Consider the following 14,848-nt stretch of genomic DNA (forward strand, 5'->3'; position numbering starts at 1 on the left):
TGAAGTTGAGCCGGGATTAGCAGGAGTCGGGAGGGAGGCTCCTAGACCTGCAGAGAAAGGGGTGCGATAGGCAAGGCACCATGCCTCTGCAGGATGAAACCCTCCGAGAGGTGTGGGCCTCTGACAGGTCTGGAAGGCTCCCATTTCGTGGTACCTGAACCCTGGGTGGTCTAGATGGAGGGGCGGGGTGGGATGGGGAGGGAAGGGGAAGGGAGACAGGCTGATCCCTTTGCTACCCTCAGTGGGCATGAAGAAGAAAGCCTGAGCCCGGAGGCCCCGCGGCGCCCCAAGCAGGTATGCCACCCCACTCGGAAAGGAAGCAGAAAGATGTCCCCACTGTGCGTAAACCCACGCAGGGTAGGGGGTCTAGGGGTGGGACAGGTCCCCCTCGGCAGGGTCTGGGGATTTGTGGGGAGAAAGGGCTGTTTGGGGGCTTGGGATTTCCAGGAGAGGAATTGGGGACTTTGGAGCATTGGATATGGCCACGATGCATGGAAGGGGTCATCCTTCCTCACTCCAAGAAGGGGGCTGCAGTTCCCCCGGATAATCTGCAGTTATTTCTGGCGGCTCAAGGGATTAGAGGGGGATGGGCAGGCCTCAGCGCCCCCCTTTCCTTCCTCGCCCTCCTCTTGACCCCCCTTCCGCAGCGACCCGCCCCGGCACAGAGGCTAAGGAAGAAGAGGACGGAGGCTCCCGAATCCCCCTGCCCCACGGGATCCAAGCCCCGGAAGCCCGGAGGTGGGCGGGGTGCAGAGCCCTGGTGGACCCCCAGGGTGTGGGCTGCGGAAGGGAGGGGCCTGAGGGCCGGCGCGGGTGTTGCCGAGCCCTGGAACAGGGGGAGGGGGCGGGGAGTGATGAGGGGGTATTGGGTTTGGGGTTGGGATAGAAGGGGGTAGGAGTGGGGTAGAAGGGGGTGGGGGTGGAGGTAGAATAGAAGGGGGTGGGAGGCCGACTGGAAGCCTGGGAAAAGTGTTGAAAATGGAAACAGCCCAGGGGAGACCCCTAGGGTGAGGAGCCTGAGGGGAAGCGCCCAGGCTTGGGGGTAGGGGGTAGAGGCTCTGCCTCACGGAGCCCTGGATGGGACCCCGTCTGAACCCCTCATCTTAGCTGGGCGGAAGGGGAGGCCGCGGGAGGAGCCTTCCCCAGACCCAGCCCAGGCCCGGGCGCCGCAGACCGTCTACGCCAGGTTCCTCAGGGACCCCGAGGCCAAGAAGCGCGACCCCCGGGAAACCTTTCTCGTAGCCCGTGCCCCAGACGCGGAGGACGGTGAGAGAGGGCCCCAGGGACGCGGGTGAGGGGGCGGTGGAGCTAAGGAGAGAAGGGGCTGGCTGGACGGGAAGGACCCAGAGAGGCAGAAAACAATTGTAATCAAACAGCCCCCTCTTGTCTGGCTTTGTCTTTGAGCCAGGTATTGTGCTAAGCACCAACTACGAGAGGGTCATTCCTTTGTTCCCCTCCACCACCACTGTACAGCTGGAGAAACTGAGTCATAGAGCCCTTAAGGGTTTTGCCTTAAACAACAGTTAGGAGCCAGAAGTAGCCCAGATGGGTCTGACTCAAGGTCAGAAACAGACAAGGTCAGGGAGAAGCAGAGTGGATGCAGGGAGAAGGGGAAACAAGAGGCAAGGGGAGTGTGTAAGGAGAGGAGGGTCTCAGGGAGAGAGAGGGAGGGCATTTCCCCAGGACAGGAGTCCTCCAACCCCAGCCACTCCCCTGACTTGCAGACCCTGAAGGCTGCCAGTCACCCTCATTCTTCTGGGAAGGTGCCACATCTCCGGTTCTTGTTTCAGAAGGGCAGGCTCCCCTCCTGGTGCCCATGCACCACTTCCTAGCAGTCTGGAGGGACTGGGCTCCCCAGATAAGGAGGGCCCCGCTCAAACTCCCATTATGAAGAGTTTCTACCTACAGAGGAGGAGGAGGAAGAGGAGGATGAGGATGACGAGGAAGAGGAGGCAGAGGAAAAGAAAGAGAAAATCCTTCTGCCTCCCAAGAAGCCTCTGAAAGAGAAGAGCTCCGCAGACCTGAAGGAGAGGAGGGCCAAGGCCCAGGGCCCAAGGGGTGGGTGCTGAGGGTGCTGAGAGCTCACGGGGATGCAGAAGAGCTCTGTCCTTGGGGGGCTTGGTGTCTCACTGAGACACAGCGATCGAGGCCTCAAAAGGAATCCAGTACTGTGACTGGAGGGTTTTCCCTCTGATGGTTTCTCTCCCACATGGTCCTTAAGGACACAGACCAATATATGCCCCTACCCCTGGCCCCACTGCCCCTGCCCCTTGAGCTCTGTGAGCCAGAGGAGGACAGAGGATTCTAGTTTTCTTTGTGATTTTTGTTTAGTTTTTGTTTTAACTCAATGGAAATTGTTATGATTTTTATAAAAGTATCAAAGTGATTACAGTAAAAAGAAATCAGTGAATCGATGCTGTGACAGTGTCCTGGCCCTGGGCACCTTACCTGATAGGGACCAGCAGCCTGGCCTAGAGCTAGGACCTTGGGCCTCTGAGGCAGGGAGAGCACATTCTGTAGCGGTGACCAGAGAAGGTTTCCTGGAGGACACGGGACAAAAGGCAGGATTCAGAGGCTTGGTTAGAAGGCCTGGTGTTCATTCATTCGGGAACTGCTAGTTAAGCTCCTGGTCTTTGCCCAGAGCTTTTTTGGCCTCAGGGAAAGAAAAACCAAGATGAGCAGAAGTCACAAAAATTAGCCGGGCATGGTGGCATGCACCTGTAGTCCCAGCTACTTGGGCGGCTGAGGCACAAGAATCACTTGAACCTGGGAGGTGGAGGTTGCAGTGAGCTGAGATCCTGCCACTGCATTCCAGCCTGGGCAACAGCGAGACTGTCTCAAAAAAAGAAAGAAAGAAAAGAAAAAGACAGCAGGCTGTGGGCCCCTGTCAAGCTTTCAGCCTCCCTGGGGACTATAGGGAGGACAAGAGAGTTGGAAGGCAGCCTTCAGCCCCAGTAGACACCTTATTTGCCTGACCCCCATCTTCCATCTCCAGGAGACCTGGGAAGCCCTAACCCCCCGCCGAAAGCTCTGCGTGTTAGGAATAAGGAAGCCCCAGCAGGGGAGGGGACCAAGATGAGAAAGACCAAGAAGAAAGGTGAGCCCAGCCCAGGGAGGAACAGGGAACTCTAGCTGCGCTGGGGGTTGTGACACTTTCACATCCACACATGCAGGGTCTGGGGAGGCCGACAAGGACCCCTCAGGGAGCCCAGCCAGTGCGAGGAAGAGCCCAGCAGCCATGTTTCTGGTTGGGGAAGGCAGTCCTGACAAGAAAGCCCTGAAGAAGAAAGGTGGATGGCAAGGGCTTCTGGTGTGGTGACATCTTGAGGTGGTCCTGGGGGCGGGGAGCTGGAGGGTCCTTACATCATACGGGACCGTGCTAGGTAAGGAGTTTTCGAGGTCTAGAGTCAGACAATGTGCGGGGCATCTTGACCCCCGCATTGATAGCTGTGTGGACTCAGGCAGGTGTCTTAGCCTTTCTGAGCTCTAATAATAACATGGAGTCGACTCTCTTGTGGTTGTGGGGAGCATCCACGTGAGACACGGGTGTTGGAAGCACTTTGCAAACCAGGGTGAGGAGTTCACAACCTTGTCTCCCCCTCCATGCCCAGGCACTCCCAAAGGCGGGAGGAAGGAGGAAGAAGAGGAAGAGGAGGCAGCTACGGTGACAAAGAACAGCAATCAAAAGGGCAAAGCCAAAGGAAAAGGCAAAAAGGTTGGGGCCCAGAGGGGCGGGGGCTGAGGTCCCTTCAGGGAGCAGAGGCAAGGGCCTGGACTTGGGATCCTAGAGGGTGGGGGCTTGGAGCCACTTGAGGTTAGAACCTTGGCTTCCCCTCTTGTGACAGGATATAAAGACAAAGGAAACCAGGTTTGTGCAAACAGAGGAGGCGTCTGTGGGGTCACCAAGCTAGGACTTGCCATGCAAGGGCCTTAAGTCATCTGGGCTTTCTGAAGCCTCCCCTCTGGAGCGTAACCACCAGACAACCAGAGATGCCCCCACGCCCCCCCATGTTTTTTGTGCCGGGGAGGAGGAGCACACAGGCAGAGAGGCAGATGAGGACTGACTGATAGTCAGCTGCACCGGTTGTTAAAATGTTTCCACCCTACTGCCCTGAGCTCCCCAGGCACTTTCACCCACCTTACCCAGGACCTCCCAACCTCCCAGCAACTAAACACTCCAGCAACAAAAGGGTTAACACTGCCCATCAGGGGCCTCCTGGTTTCTCCTCCAGGCTTACCAGTAGGCATCTTCATGGCGAACAGGTTGTTAAATATTTTGAATATTGCCCCTGCTCCCAAACAGGACTCAGACACCAACACACAAAAGCTGGAGTAAGCAGGAGAGGGAGGTCCAACTGAGAGAAAGTAACAAAAATCTTCAAGGAATAGGTTTCCCCCAGTGGGGAGATCATCACAAGGACAGGGCCTGGATTTTAGCTTTGTAGGTTTATTAGTTTGTGCAGGAGTGGTCAGGTCTGGGGGGACTGATTCACATTAACCAAGATCACCAGATGCTGATGTACAAACTGAAAGGCCAGTTTACTGTCTCCCGGGGGGAATGTAACTGCAGAAGAGCCTTCAGTACAGTAGGCTCTTGAAATTCGCAGCTGCTGAAGTGTTTGAATAAGTTCTGGCTTTCTCCACATCGTGTTCCAAACATAGTCTTTTGTTTCCCAAGTTTCTTCTGGAACAGCCTAGCCTAGAGAACAGGTGATCACTTGTCCGTGAGCTGAGGATTCACTGCTCCACATCAGCCTCCCTCAAACACACTGCAAACCTGTGCTCAACAAAAACAGCTATGGCCAGGAGGGTGGCTCACGCCTGCAATCCCAGCACTTTGGGAGGAGGAGGCAGACGGGTCACTTGAAGTCAGGAGTTCGAGACCAGCCTGGCCAACATTGTGAAATCCCATCTCTACTAAAAATACAAAAATTATCAGGGCATGGTGGTGCACACCTGTAGTCCCAGCTACTTGGGAGGATGAGGCAGGAGAATCGCTTGAACCCAGGAGGTAGAGGTGTCAGTGAGCCGAGATTGCGCCACTGCATTCCAGCCTGGGTGACAAGAGCGAGGCTCCGTCTCAAAAAAATAAAAAATAAATTTAAAAAAAAACGGCCAACCACAGCACATCAGGGATTCTTTGTGGCTCCCAAATAGGATTGAACCCTCAAATACACACACCCAGGCTGGCAGTCCATGCTTGCCCCTGTTGGGAAAGTTGGGCTTAGACTCTTGGCTCCCTTCCTCTGAGGGATAGAACATGAAGACAAAGGGCACCAAGTTTGTGAGAACAGAAGGGGCTGTTGTGGGGTCACCAGGCCACCCTAGGGTTTTATGTCACCAAATTGTTCTTAGGAGTTTCTCAATGAGCAAAGTGAGCTTACATATTCATTCATGCATTAACTATGCATTGCTGTGTAACAAATCACCCCAAACTGAGTATCTTAAAACAACATTTACTTTCTTATTCAATTTCTGAGAGCCAGAAATCTAGGAGTGGCTTAGCAGAGTAGTTCCGGCTCAGGGTCTCTGAGGAAGTTGCAGTCAAAATGTCAGCTGGTGCTTCGGTCACTCTGAAGGCTTCACTGGAAATGAAGGATCCACTTCTAAAATAGTTCGCTGTGGTGGGTGTTAGCTGGAGATCTCAGTTCCTTCCTACAGGGACCTCTCCTGGAGGCTGCTTGAGTGTTCTTTTTTTTATTATTTTTTAAATTTTATTTATTTTTTTGCTTCTTATGCTTCATAAGTGTTCTTATGCTTATCTATTTTTTGCTTCAGAGTGTTCTTATGACATGGCAGGCAACTTCTCCCAAAGTCCAAGAGACAGAGAGCCATGTAGAAGCCACAATATCTTTTATGACCTAACCTTGGAAGTGGCCCATGATCACTTCTGCCATATTCTACTGGTCACAGGGAGCAATCCTGGTATGCAGTGGGAGGAGACTACATAAAGTCACAAATACCAGGAGACAAGGATCATTGGGTGCCATCTTACAATAGTGAATATCATCTTGACTATGGTATTCATTATTTACTATATGCTAACAGTAAGAGTGGCAGCTAACACTTCCATAGTACTTAGAACATAGCAGTCCATTCTGTTAGCCCCACTTCACTGCCTGAGACAGTGTGCAAAGGAGGGAAGGTCTTTCTTTTTTTTTTTTTTTGAGACGGAGTCTCGCTCTGTCGCGCAGGCTGGAGTGCAGTGGCCGGATCTCAGCTCACTGCAAGCTCTGCCTCCCGGGTTCACGCCATTCTCCTGCCTCAGCCTCCCGAGTAGCTGGGACTGCAGGCGCCCCCCACCGCGCCCGGCTAGTAGGAGGGAAGGTCTTTCTAAAGGCTCTGGACCTCATAGGAGGCTGGACAGAACTCATGCCTCAGCCCCACCTCTTACTAGTTATGTGAACTTGGGCAAGTGACTTAACTTCTCTAAGCCTCAGCTTCTTCAGCTACACAATGGGGATGACTACCGCGGTGGGGTGATAAGAGGATGAAATGAGTAAATATTTGGAAAGTACTTGGAACTATGGCACCCTGATAGAATTTATGCAAGCATTTGTTAAATACAAAGGGAAGGCCTGTCCCAGGTATCCACCCCCACTATACCTACTTCTCAGATGAGAAAATTGAGTTACAGTGCGGTGAAACTTAACAGTTAAGACAGTTAGTGGTGAAACTAGGATTTGAACCTAGACAGTCTGGCTCCAAAGCGTGTGCTCCTAACCACAAGCTAAGCAGAATAGAAATAAATCACAGAGCTCCCCAGAGCCTCCTAACTTGGCCGTGCTGGGCTGCCAGGTAGCGTGAGGGGCAGTGGCGTCCCAGCCTCCAGGGATGCGGCCCCTGCTCCAGCCAGCCTCTCTGTTCTCTCCGCACACAGAAAGCGGTGAGTTGTCCTGCCGGGCTGCCCGTGTCTCAGCACTGGGACCTGCTGGGGGCGGGGGAGCTGGTGGTCTGGGGCTGATAGACCCTCTGCCCCCACCCAGAAGGAGGAGAGGGCCCCGTCTCCCCCCGTGGAGGTGGACGAACCCCGGGAGTTTGTGCTCCGGCCTGCCCCCCAGGGCCGCACGGTGCGCTGCCGGCTGACCCGGGACAAGAAGGGCATGGATCGAGGCATGTATCCCTCGTACTTCCTGCACCTGGACTCAGAGAAGAAGGTGGGTGGGGAGAGGCAGCAGAGGAGGGAGGGTGGAGAGGTCCGGGATGGGGGCCGGGGACAAACGGGCCTGCTTTCTCCCCGCCGCTCACCTCCATCCCTTCCCACCTTCTCTTCCCATCCTCTCACCTGTCTCCCCTTTTCCCCAGGTGTTCCTCTTGGCTGGCAGGAAACGAAAACGGAGCAAGACAGCCAATTACCTCATCTCCAGCGACCCTACCAATCTGTCCCGAGCGGGGGAGAATTTCATCGGGAAGCTGAGGTGGGGCTGGGCTTCCTGGGGCGGAGGGGTGGGGGGTGCTTGGGTCAGCAAGAAGGCCATAGCCAGTCATCTCTGTCCTGCTGTGCCTGGCAGGGCACCCACCACACTGGGCACCCTGGAAACATCCCCTAGCCTCGGGCCTCTCACTTTGATGTACATAGATCGTTTGGGGAGCTTATTAAAATGTTTCAATGTGTGGGGTGGGCCCGGGAGTCTACTTTTTTAATGAGCACCCAGGCGATGCCCACACTGCTGCCAGCACAGGTCTTCACTTGGAGCAGGGCATAAGTTCCACGAGGGCAGGCACTGTGCCTGTCTTGTTTAGGGCTCAGTTCCTAGCACTGAACACATATTAGCTCAACAAGTATTTACTGATCAAATGAATGAACATATATTCAGCACTATCCTGTGCTGTCTTCCCATACATCTCATCTCATCCTCACCAGGAATGTGAGCGCTGAAGGAAGGGGACGCCTGAGTCAGGCCTTATTTCTTAAATGTATGTATTTAGGCTGGGCACAGTGGCTCATGCCTGTATTCCCAGCATTTTGGGAGGACGAGGCAGGTGGATCACTTGAGGTCAGAAATCCGAAACCAGCCTGGCCAACATGGTGAAACCCCGTCACTACCAAAAATACAAAAATTAGCCGGGCATGGTGGCACACACCTGGAGTCCCAGCTACCTGGGAGGTTGAGGTGGGAGAATCTCTTGAACCCAAGAGGTAGAGAGGTTGCAGTGAGCTGAAATCATGCCACTGCACTTCAGCCTGGGCAACAGACCAAGACCCTGTCTCAAAAATAAATGAATAAATAAATGTATGTATTTAACAAAACTTTTATAAGGCCTAATTATGTGTCAGGTATAATTCTAAGTCACTTCCAAATGTTAACCCATTCAATCCTCTTATTGTCCAAATGAGGGAAATGCTGTTGCTCAGTCCATTTTGGGACGCTGGGGCTCAGAGAGTTTAAATACCTTGCCCAAGATCTCACAGCTAGTAATAGTAAGAGATGGGGTTGGGATTTTAACATTGCCTAGTCTCCTTGTAGATCCAGACTTTTATTTATTTATTTATTTATTTATTTATTTATTTTGGCGTGCACTCTGTCGCCCACGCTGGAGTGCAATGATGTGATCATGGCCGTGGCTCACTGCAGCCTCGACCTCCCAGGCCCAAGTGATCCTCCCACCTTAGCCTCTTGAGTAGCTGGGACTACAGGCACATGCCACGGTGCCTAGATAATTTGGTGGGTGGGGGAGCGGGTATTTTTTGTAGAGACGGGGTTGCCTGCCACGTTGCCCAGGCTGGTTCCAAACTCCTGGACTCAAGCGATCCTCCCTCCTCTGACTCCTAAAGTGCTGCGATTATAAGCTTGAGCCACCATGCCCTGGGTTGGGCCAGCATTTAAAAAGACCTCTGCATAGGGGGAAACCTGGGGCAGGGAACATGAATTGCTCAGTTCTAAGAAACCCCCACCCTTGTAGGAAGCTCTCTAAACTGCTTGGCTATGTGGAAGGGGCCTGGGGCAGGGATGTAGGTCCCCTCAGCCCTGCCCCAAGCTCTACCCTGCTTGCAGGTCCAACCTCCTGGGGAATCGCTTCACGGTCTTTGACAACGGGCAGAACCCACAGCGTGGGTACAGCACTAATGTGGCAAGCCTTCGGCAGGAGCTGGCAGCTGTGATCTATGTGAGGACTCCACCTGTCCCCCATGCCAGGCTGCTCCCCTTACAGGGGCTGGCCTCACAGGCATCTGTTTCCTTCCCAGGAAACCAACGTGCTGGGCTTCCGTGGCCCCCGGCGCATGACCGTCATCATTCCTGGCATGAGTGCGGAGAACGAGAGGGTCCCCATCCGGCCCCGAAATGTGAGCCCCGCACCTCCATGGCCCCTGGCTCCCTATTTGAGAAACAGGGGAGTCGGGGCCCAGCTTAGGAAATAGCCAACTCCCTGGGCACGTTCATCACCCTCCAACACAAACTCATTCTGATCACCTATGGAATGGATTTGGGCTTTTTGTAATCGAATTCACTGAAAAACCACAATAGGCTTTTTGGTTGTTTGCGGAGTTTACTTCAAATTCATATATTACATCCATTCATATCTTCATTGACCACACATATTGAGTGCTAAGTATTATCCTAGGCACCTGGAAGACATCAGTGGACAAAACAAAGATCTGCCCCACCCCCCCGAAGCTGGCATTATATTGGGAGGAGAGTGACAGTAGACAATAATTGTGATAAATAAGTAAATTATGGAGCATACTGGAAGGTGGTAAGTGCTATGGGGAAAAACGTCAGACCAGGTGCAGTGGCTCACACCTGTAACCCCAGCACTTTGGGAGGCCAAGGCGGGTGGATCACCTGAAGTCAGGAGTTTGAGACCAGCCTGGCCAACATGGCTAAACCCTATCTCTACTAAATATACAAAAATTAGCCGGGTGTAGTGGTGGGCACCTGTAATCTCACCTGTTTACTCAGGAGGCTGACGCAGGGAGTATTGCTTGAACCCGGGAGGCACAGGTTGCAGTGAGCCAAGATCGCGCCATTGCACTCCAGCCTTGGTGACAGAGCGAGACTCCGTCTCAAAAATTTAAAAAACGTTGCTGGGCACGGGGGTCACCATTTTGGGAGGCCAAGCCCGGCAGATCACAAGGTCAGGAGTTTGAGACCAGCCTGGCCAACATGGTAAAATCCCGTCTCTACTAAAAATACAAAAATTAACTGGGTGTAGTGACAGGCGCCTGTAATCCTAGCTACTCAAGAGGCTGAGGCAGGAGAATCGCTTGAACCCCACAGGCAGAGGTTGCAGTGAGCCAAGATCACGCCACTGCACTCCAGCCTGGGCAACAGAGCTAGACTCCATCTCAAAATAAGTAAATAAATAAATAATAAAAAAATAAAAAATTTTAAAAGAAAAAAGTCAAACAGGGGAAGGGAGATGACAAGTGTGTAAGTCTCAGTATTAAATATAGTTGTGAGAGCAGACCTTAATAAGAAGGTGAGGGAGTGAGCCTATGGATATCTGGGGGAAGAGCACCTGGGCAGAGGGAAGAGCCAGTGCAAGGGTCCTGTGGCAGGAGGGAGCCTGGTGGGCTGGAGGGACCACCAGGTAACCAGTGTGGCTGGAGGGAGAGGAGGTCAGAAAGGTGAGGGTAAGGGGTAGACAGGGCCTGTAAAACTGGTTTTTGCTCTGAGAGAAATGGGAAGCCACAGCAGGGTTTTGAGCAAAGGAGTGACATGACTTGTTTTTTTTGAGATGGAGTCTCGCTCTGTCACCCAGGCTGGAGTGCAATGGCGTGATCGCAGCTAACTGCAACCTCTACCTCCCAGGTTCAAGAGATTCTCCTGCCTCAGCCTCCTGAGTAGCTGGGATTACATGTGCCCACCACCTCACCTAGCTAATTTTTGTATTTTCAGTAGAGATGGGGTTTCGCCATGATGGCCAGGCTGGTCTTGAACTCCTGACCTCAAGTGACCCACCTGCCTCAGCCTCCCAAAGTGCTAGGATTACAGGCCTGAGCCACTGTGCCCGGCCTTTTTTTTTTTTTGAGAACGGGTCTCACTCTGGGTCTCACTCCAGCCCAGGCTGGAATACAGTGGTATGATCACTGCTCACTGCAGCCTTGACATCCTGGCTTCAAACAGTGCTGCTTCCTGCCTCAGCCTCTCATGTAGCTGAGACCTTAGGCACATGCCACCATATCTGGCTAGTTTTTTGTAGAGCTGGGGTCTCACTTTGTTGCCCAGGCTGGTCTCAAACTCCTCAAGTGATCCTCTTGTCTCAAAAGTGTTGGGATTATATGCGTGAGCCACCGTGCTTGGCATGACTTGTATTTTAAAAAGCAAAGGTTGTTTTGCGTGTGTATGTATGAGGCGTAGTTTAAGATGCAGAGATGTTCTGGAGAGACGTGTCAGTCCTGTGCTCTGCTCTTTAGCACTGCAGGTCCAGTGAGTCCAGGATTTCAGAGGCTCTGGGTGACTCGCATGCCCCATCCTCACAGGAGACTGATGTCATTTTACTCATTTACAATGAAAGATAATACCCCTGTCAGCTGATCACACATCCTTCCCTGCTGGAAAGTCACAGCCCAGGCTGATCTGCAGGGCACCAGCCATGGGAGGCTCAGTCTTGAGGGTTCACTCAGCCTGTGGGCCCCACAGTTGCCCCTCCCATGCCTGGAATAAACACACAAATCCCCCAGAGGCAGCATCTCCTTACGGGGTCCTTGTTTGGACCCCGTAAGAAATGCCTAGTGCTGTTTTGGGTCTCTCTTCTGCCAATTACAGTGCAGTGGGAGGAATGGTAAGAGCAAGGTGTCATGGTCTCAGTTGACAGCTGAGACATGTAAATCAGATGGGGGGTCAGGAAGGCTTCTTGGAGGAGGTGATCTTGAGTGGACTCACTCTAATCCATGAACGTGAGCAGGCGACAAGGAAACTCAGGAAAGAAAGATCTTAAGGGCACATCATACAGACCCTGCTCCTTCCTTTCAGAAACTCTCCTCCAAGTACACTTTCTCTTAACTGCAATTTACCTATCCATCTCCCCAGCTCAACTGTGTGCCCTTTGTAGGTCCGAGATTGGCTCATCCTGTCATTAGGTACCAGCGTGTGTCTGTCTCCTAAGACCGCTTGGGTATCAATGGCATGGAGCGCCTATGTGCCAGATACTCCTTGCCATTTTCCAGCCCTCCGCTTTGACATCCTAGAGACAAAGCCCCATTCTCACAGATGTGAACCCTGTCCACAAGGATGCCACAGATGCCAAACCTGTTCTCAGATGTCCTAATGGATGAAGATGTCCAGGCCACACCCCTGCACACACAGGCCCAGGCCCCTTCTCTGGTCAGTCCTGAGCCATCTCAGTCACCTCTAACTGTCCTCTCCCTCTCTACCTCCCCGGGGCACCCCAGGCTAGTGACGGCCTGCTGGTGCGCTGGCAGAACAAGACACTGGAGAGCCTCATAGAACTGCACAACAAGCCACCTGTCTGGAACGATGACAGCGGCTCCTACACCCTCAACTTCCAAGGCCGGGTCACCCAGGCCTCAGTCAAGAACTTCCAGATTGTCCACGCTGATGATCGTGAGTACCTGAGGGCCCAGGTCTGGCTCTTCTCCACCACCCCCAGGACGCCGACCCTTATTCAAGCTCCCCTCACCCCCTCCCATACACACACACCAACCGTTATCCCGAGAGCTGAGACATCCCACAAGGTCACTCTCTCCTCCATAGGCACTGACACTCCATAGGCACTGCTCTCAAGAGCCTCGATATTCTAAGCGGGTGTCTTGGGGCTCCTGATTCCAGGTTCCCATTCCAGCATTGGCCAGAGCAGTAGGTTAGATACTGGGACATTCTGCATAAGATTGTGTTGAAGGGAGGGTTGAGCTCCTAGAGTCTGAAAACCACTGACAGCCCGACTCCTCTTTGGTCAAAGAGGGTGCTGAGGCTCAGAGAGGGCAGCCCTTTGCCCAAAGTCTCTCAGCAACTTCTCCAGGAAGTGACACTGGCCCTCAAAATTTATTTCACAAAACTTACACGGTGCTTATTATGTGCTAGACACTGTTCTCGGGATTTTACAGATACTGAATCATCAAATCCCTTCAACATCCCTGTGAGGAGTGCCATTATTATCTCTATTTGGCAGGAAACTGAGGCACAGAGAGGTTAAGCAACTTGCCCATGGTCACATCACTAGTAGGAGGTAGAGCTGACAGTCAGGATCTCCAGTGGCCATGCTCTTAACCTCTTCAAGATGGTTGCCTTTTAGGGGCAGGGAATATTAAGCATTTTTGAGTGCCTACTCTGTGTCTTCTCTCAAGTGAGAGGTCAAAGGACTACCCTGGAAGGGTCAGGGAAACAAGGTGTCCCTCTTACAAGCCTTGGTTGGAAAGGCTTCCTTCCCACTAGGGTGAGGAAGTTTGGGGATGGCAGGGTATCTCCCATAGGCCTCTGGGTTCACAGGGTTGGACCAACATTGAGTGAGCCCCAACTCCATCCTAGAGATGTGCCCCCAGTGCCACCTGTCCTGTGGCCGTGGGACTGCTCTCCAGATCATGTTTCTAGTGGAGCCTGGTCCACCTGAGTTTGGGGGTATTTTTAGCAACTTTCTGTCTCTATGCTGTGGGAGGTGCTGAGGTTGGGCTGGGAACCTGGATCAGAGAGAGGAGAAGTGCCCAGTGAGGCTGAGGAAGGGGACCAGCGGCTAGTCAAGGGGTGGAGCTGGAGTCTAAGGTGGGACTTCGTGGCTGGGGATAGGAGGAAAGAATGTGGCCAGAAACAACAGAGAAGTTGGGAAGGAAGAATTCTGGGCTTGGATAAATTTGACAGGGTCCCATAGTTAATCAGGTGCGAGCTCTAGGCATGGCCTGTGGCAGCAGCAGACAAGGCAGGGTCCCTGCCCCCAGGAGATTACAGTGTGACTGCAAAGCCATGTGGTGCTGGTGTGGAGTGAAATAGGAAGAGGGGATGGGTGTTGAGTAACTGAGATGGTGGCTGAGGGTTGGATCCCCAAGGCAAGGGAGAGACTGCCCCCAAGGTTGAGGGCACTGTCTGCCACGATGGCAGTCCAAGGAGGTCTCGGGCCGCCCCCACCCCGTCTTGTGTCCATAGCCGACTATATCGTGCTGCAGTTTGGCCGCGTGGCGGAGGACGCCTTCACCCTAGACTACCGGTACCCGCTGTGCGCCCTGCAGGCCTTCGCCATCGCCCTCTCCAGTTTCGACGGGAAGCTGGCCTGCGAATGACCCCAGCAGCCCCTCAGTGCCCTCAGAGCCCGTCAGCGTCGGGGGAAGGATTCAGTGGAGGCTTGCAGGGTCTCTCCAGCAAAGCCCCCGCGAAAAACTGCTCCTGTGTCCGGGCTGACCCCTCACTGCCTCTCGGTGACCTCTGTCCGCTCCCCAGCCTGGCACAGGCCGACGCAGGAGGAGCCTGGACAGCGGGTAGGACGGAGATGAAGAACATCTGGAGTTGGAGCCGCACATCTGGTCTCGGAGCTCGCGGGCGCCGCTGTGCCCCCCTCCTCCCCAAGCCCCAGTCACTTCCTGTCCGGGAGCAGTAGTCAGTGTTGTTTTAACCTCCCCTCTCCCCGGGACCGCGCTAGGGCTCCGAGGAGCTGGGGCGTACTAGGAGGAGGGGGTAGGTGATGGGGGACGAGGGCCAGGCACCCACATCCCCAATAAAGCCGCGTCCTTGGCCAAGCGGAGCGGTGGTTCCTCAGCGCGTGCGGAGAACGAGGCGGCAGGAGGCGTCCGAGGCGCGGGCTAGAAGCCTCAACCCCCGCCCCACTCCCGCCCAGGCCCCGGGCGCTCCCGCGTCCCCTCCCCGCACCCGTCGCGGGTCCTACCGAAACTCGGCGGCCGCGCAGCGTCGAGACGCCCCCCGCGGGGGCCCGGGGAGCCAGGACGAAAGGGAGGGTCCCG

The 14,848-nt window shown here is 54.0% G+C and overlaps 1 protein-coding gene across 4 annotated transcripts; it reads left to right on the forward strand.

The window, feature by feature from the left end:
* The first annotated feature begins 34 nt into the window (after window positions 1-34).
* TULP1 (TUB like protein 1) lies at window positions 35-14,626 on the forward strand. Of its 4 annotated transcripts, XM_078000212.1 has the most exons (15): window positions 35-127; window positions 243-294; window positions 648-738; window positions 1,108-1,266; window positions 1,909-2,058; window positions 2,996-3,097; window positions 3,174-3,290; window positions 3,612-3,715; window positions 6,881-6,886; window positions 6,987-7,157; window positions 7,306-7,418; window positions 8,997-9,108; window positions 9,188-9,286; window positions 12,338-12,509; window positions 14,040-14,626. In XM_078000212.1, exons 1-15 carry the CDS (start codon window positions 81-83, stop codon window positions 14,171-14,173), a joined length of 1,629 nt encoding a protein of 542 aa, XP_077856338.1. In that variant the 5' UTR covers window positions 35-80; the 3' UTR covers window positions 14,174-14,626. The 4 variants fall into 4 exon arrangements, with proteins under 4 accessions (XP_077856338.1, XP_077856339.1, XP_077856340.1 ...); XM_078000213.1 differs by lacking the exon at window positions 6,881-6,886; XM_078000214.1 differs by lacking the exon at window positions 1,108-1,266 and having other exon boundaries at window positions 43-127.
* The last annotated feature ends 222 nt before the right edge of the window (window positions 14,627-14,848 follow it).

The sequence above is a fragment of the Macaca mulatta genome, chromosome 4 (genome assembly GCF_049350105.2).
Source record: "Macaca mulatta isolate MMU2019108-1 chromosome 4, T2T-MMU8v2.0, whole genome shotgun sequence".
NCBI lineage: Eukaryota > Metazoa > Chordata > Mammalia > Primates > Cercopithecidae > Macaca > Macaca mulatta.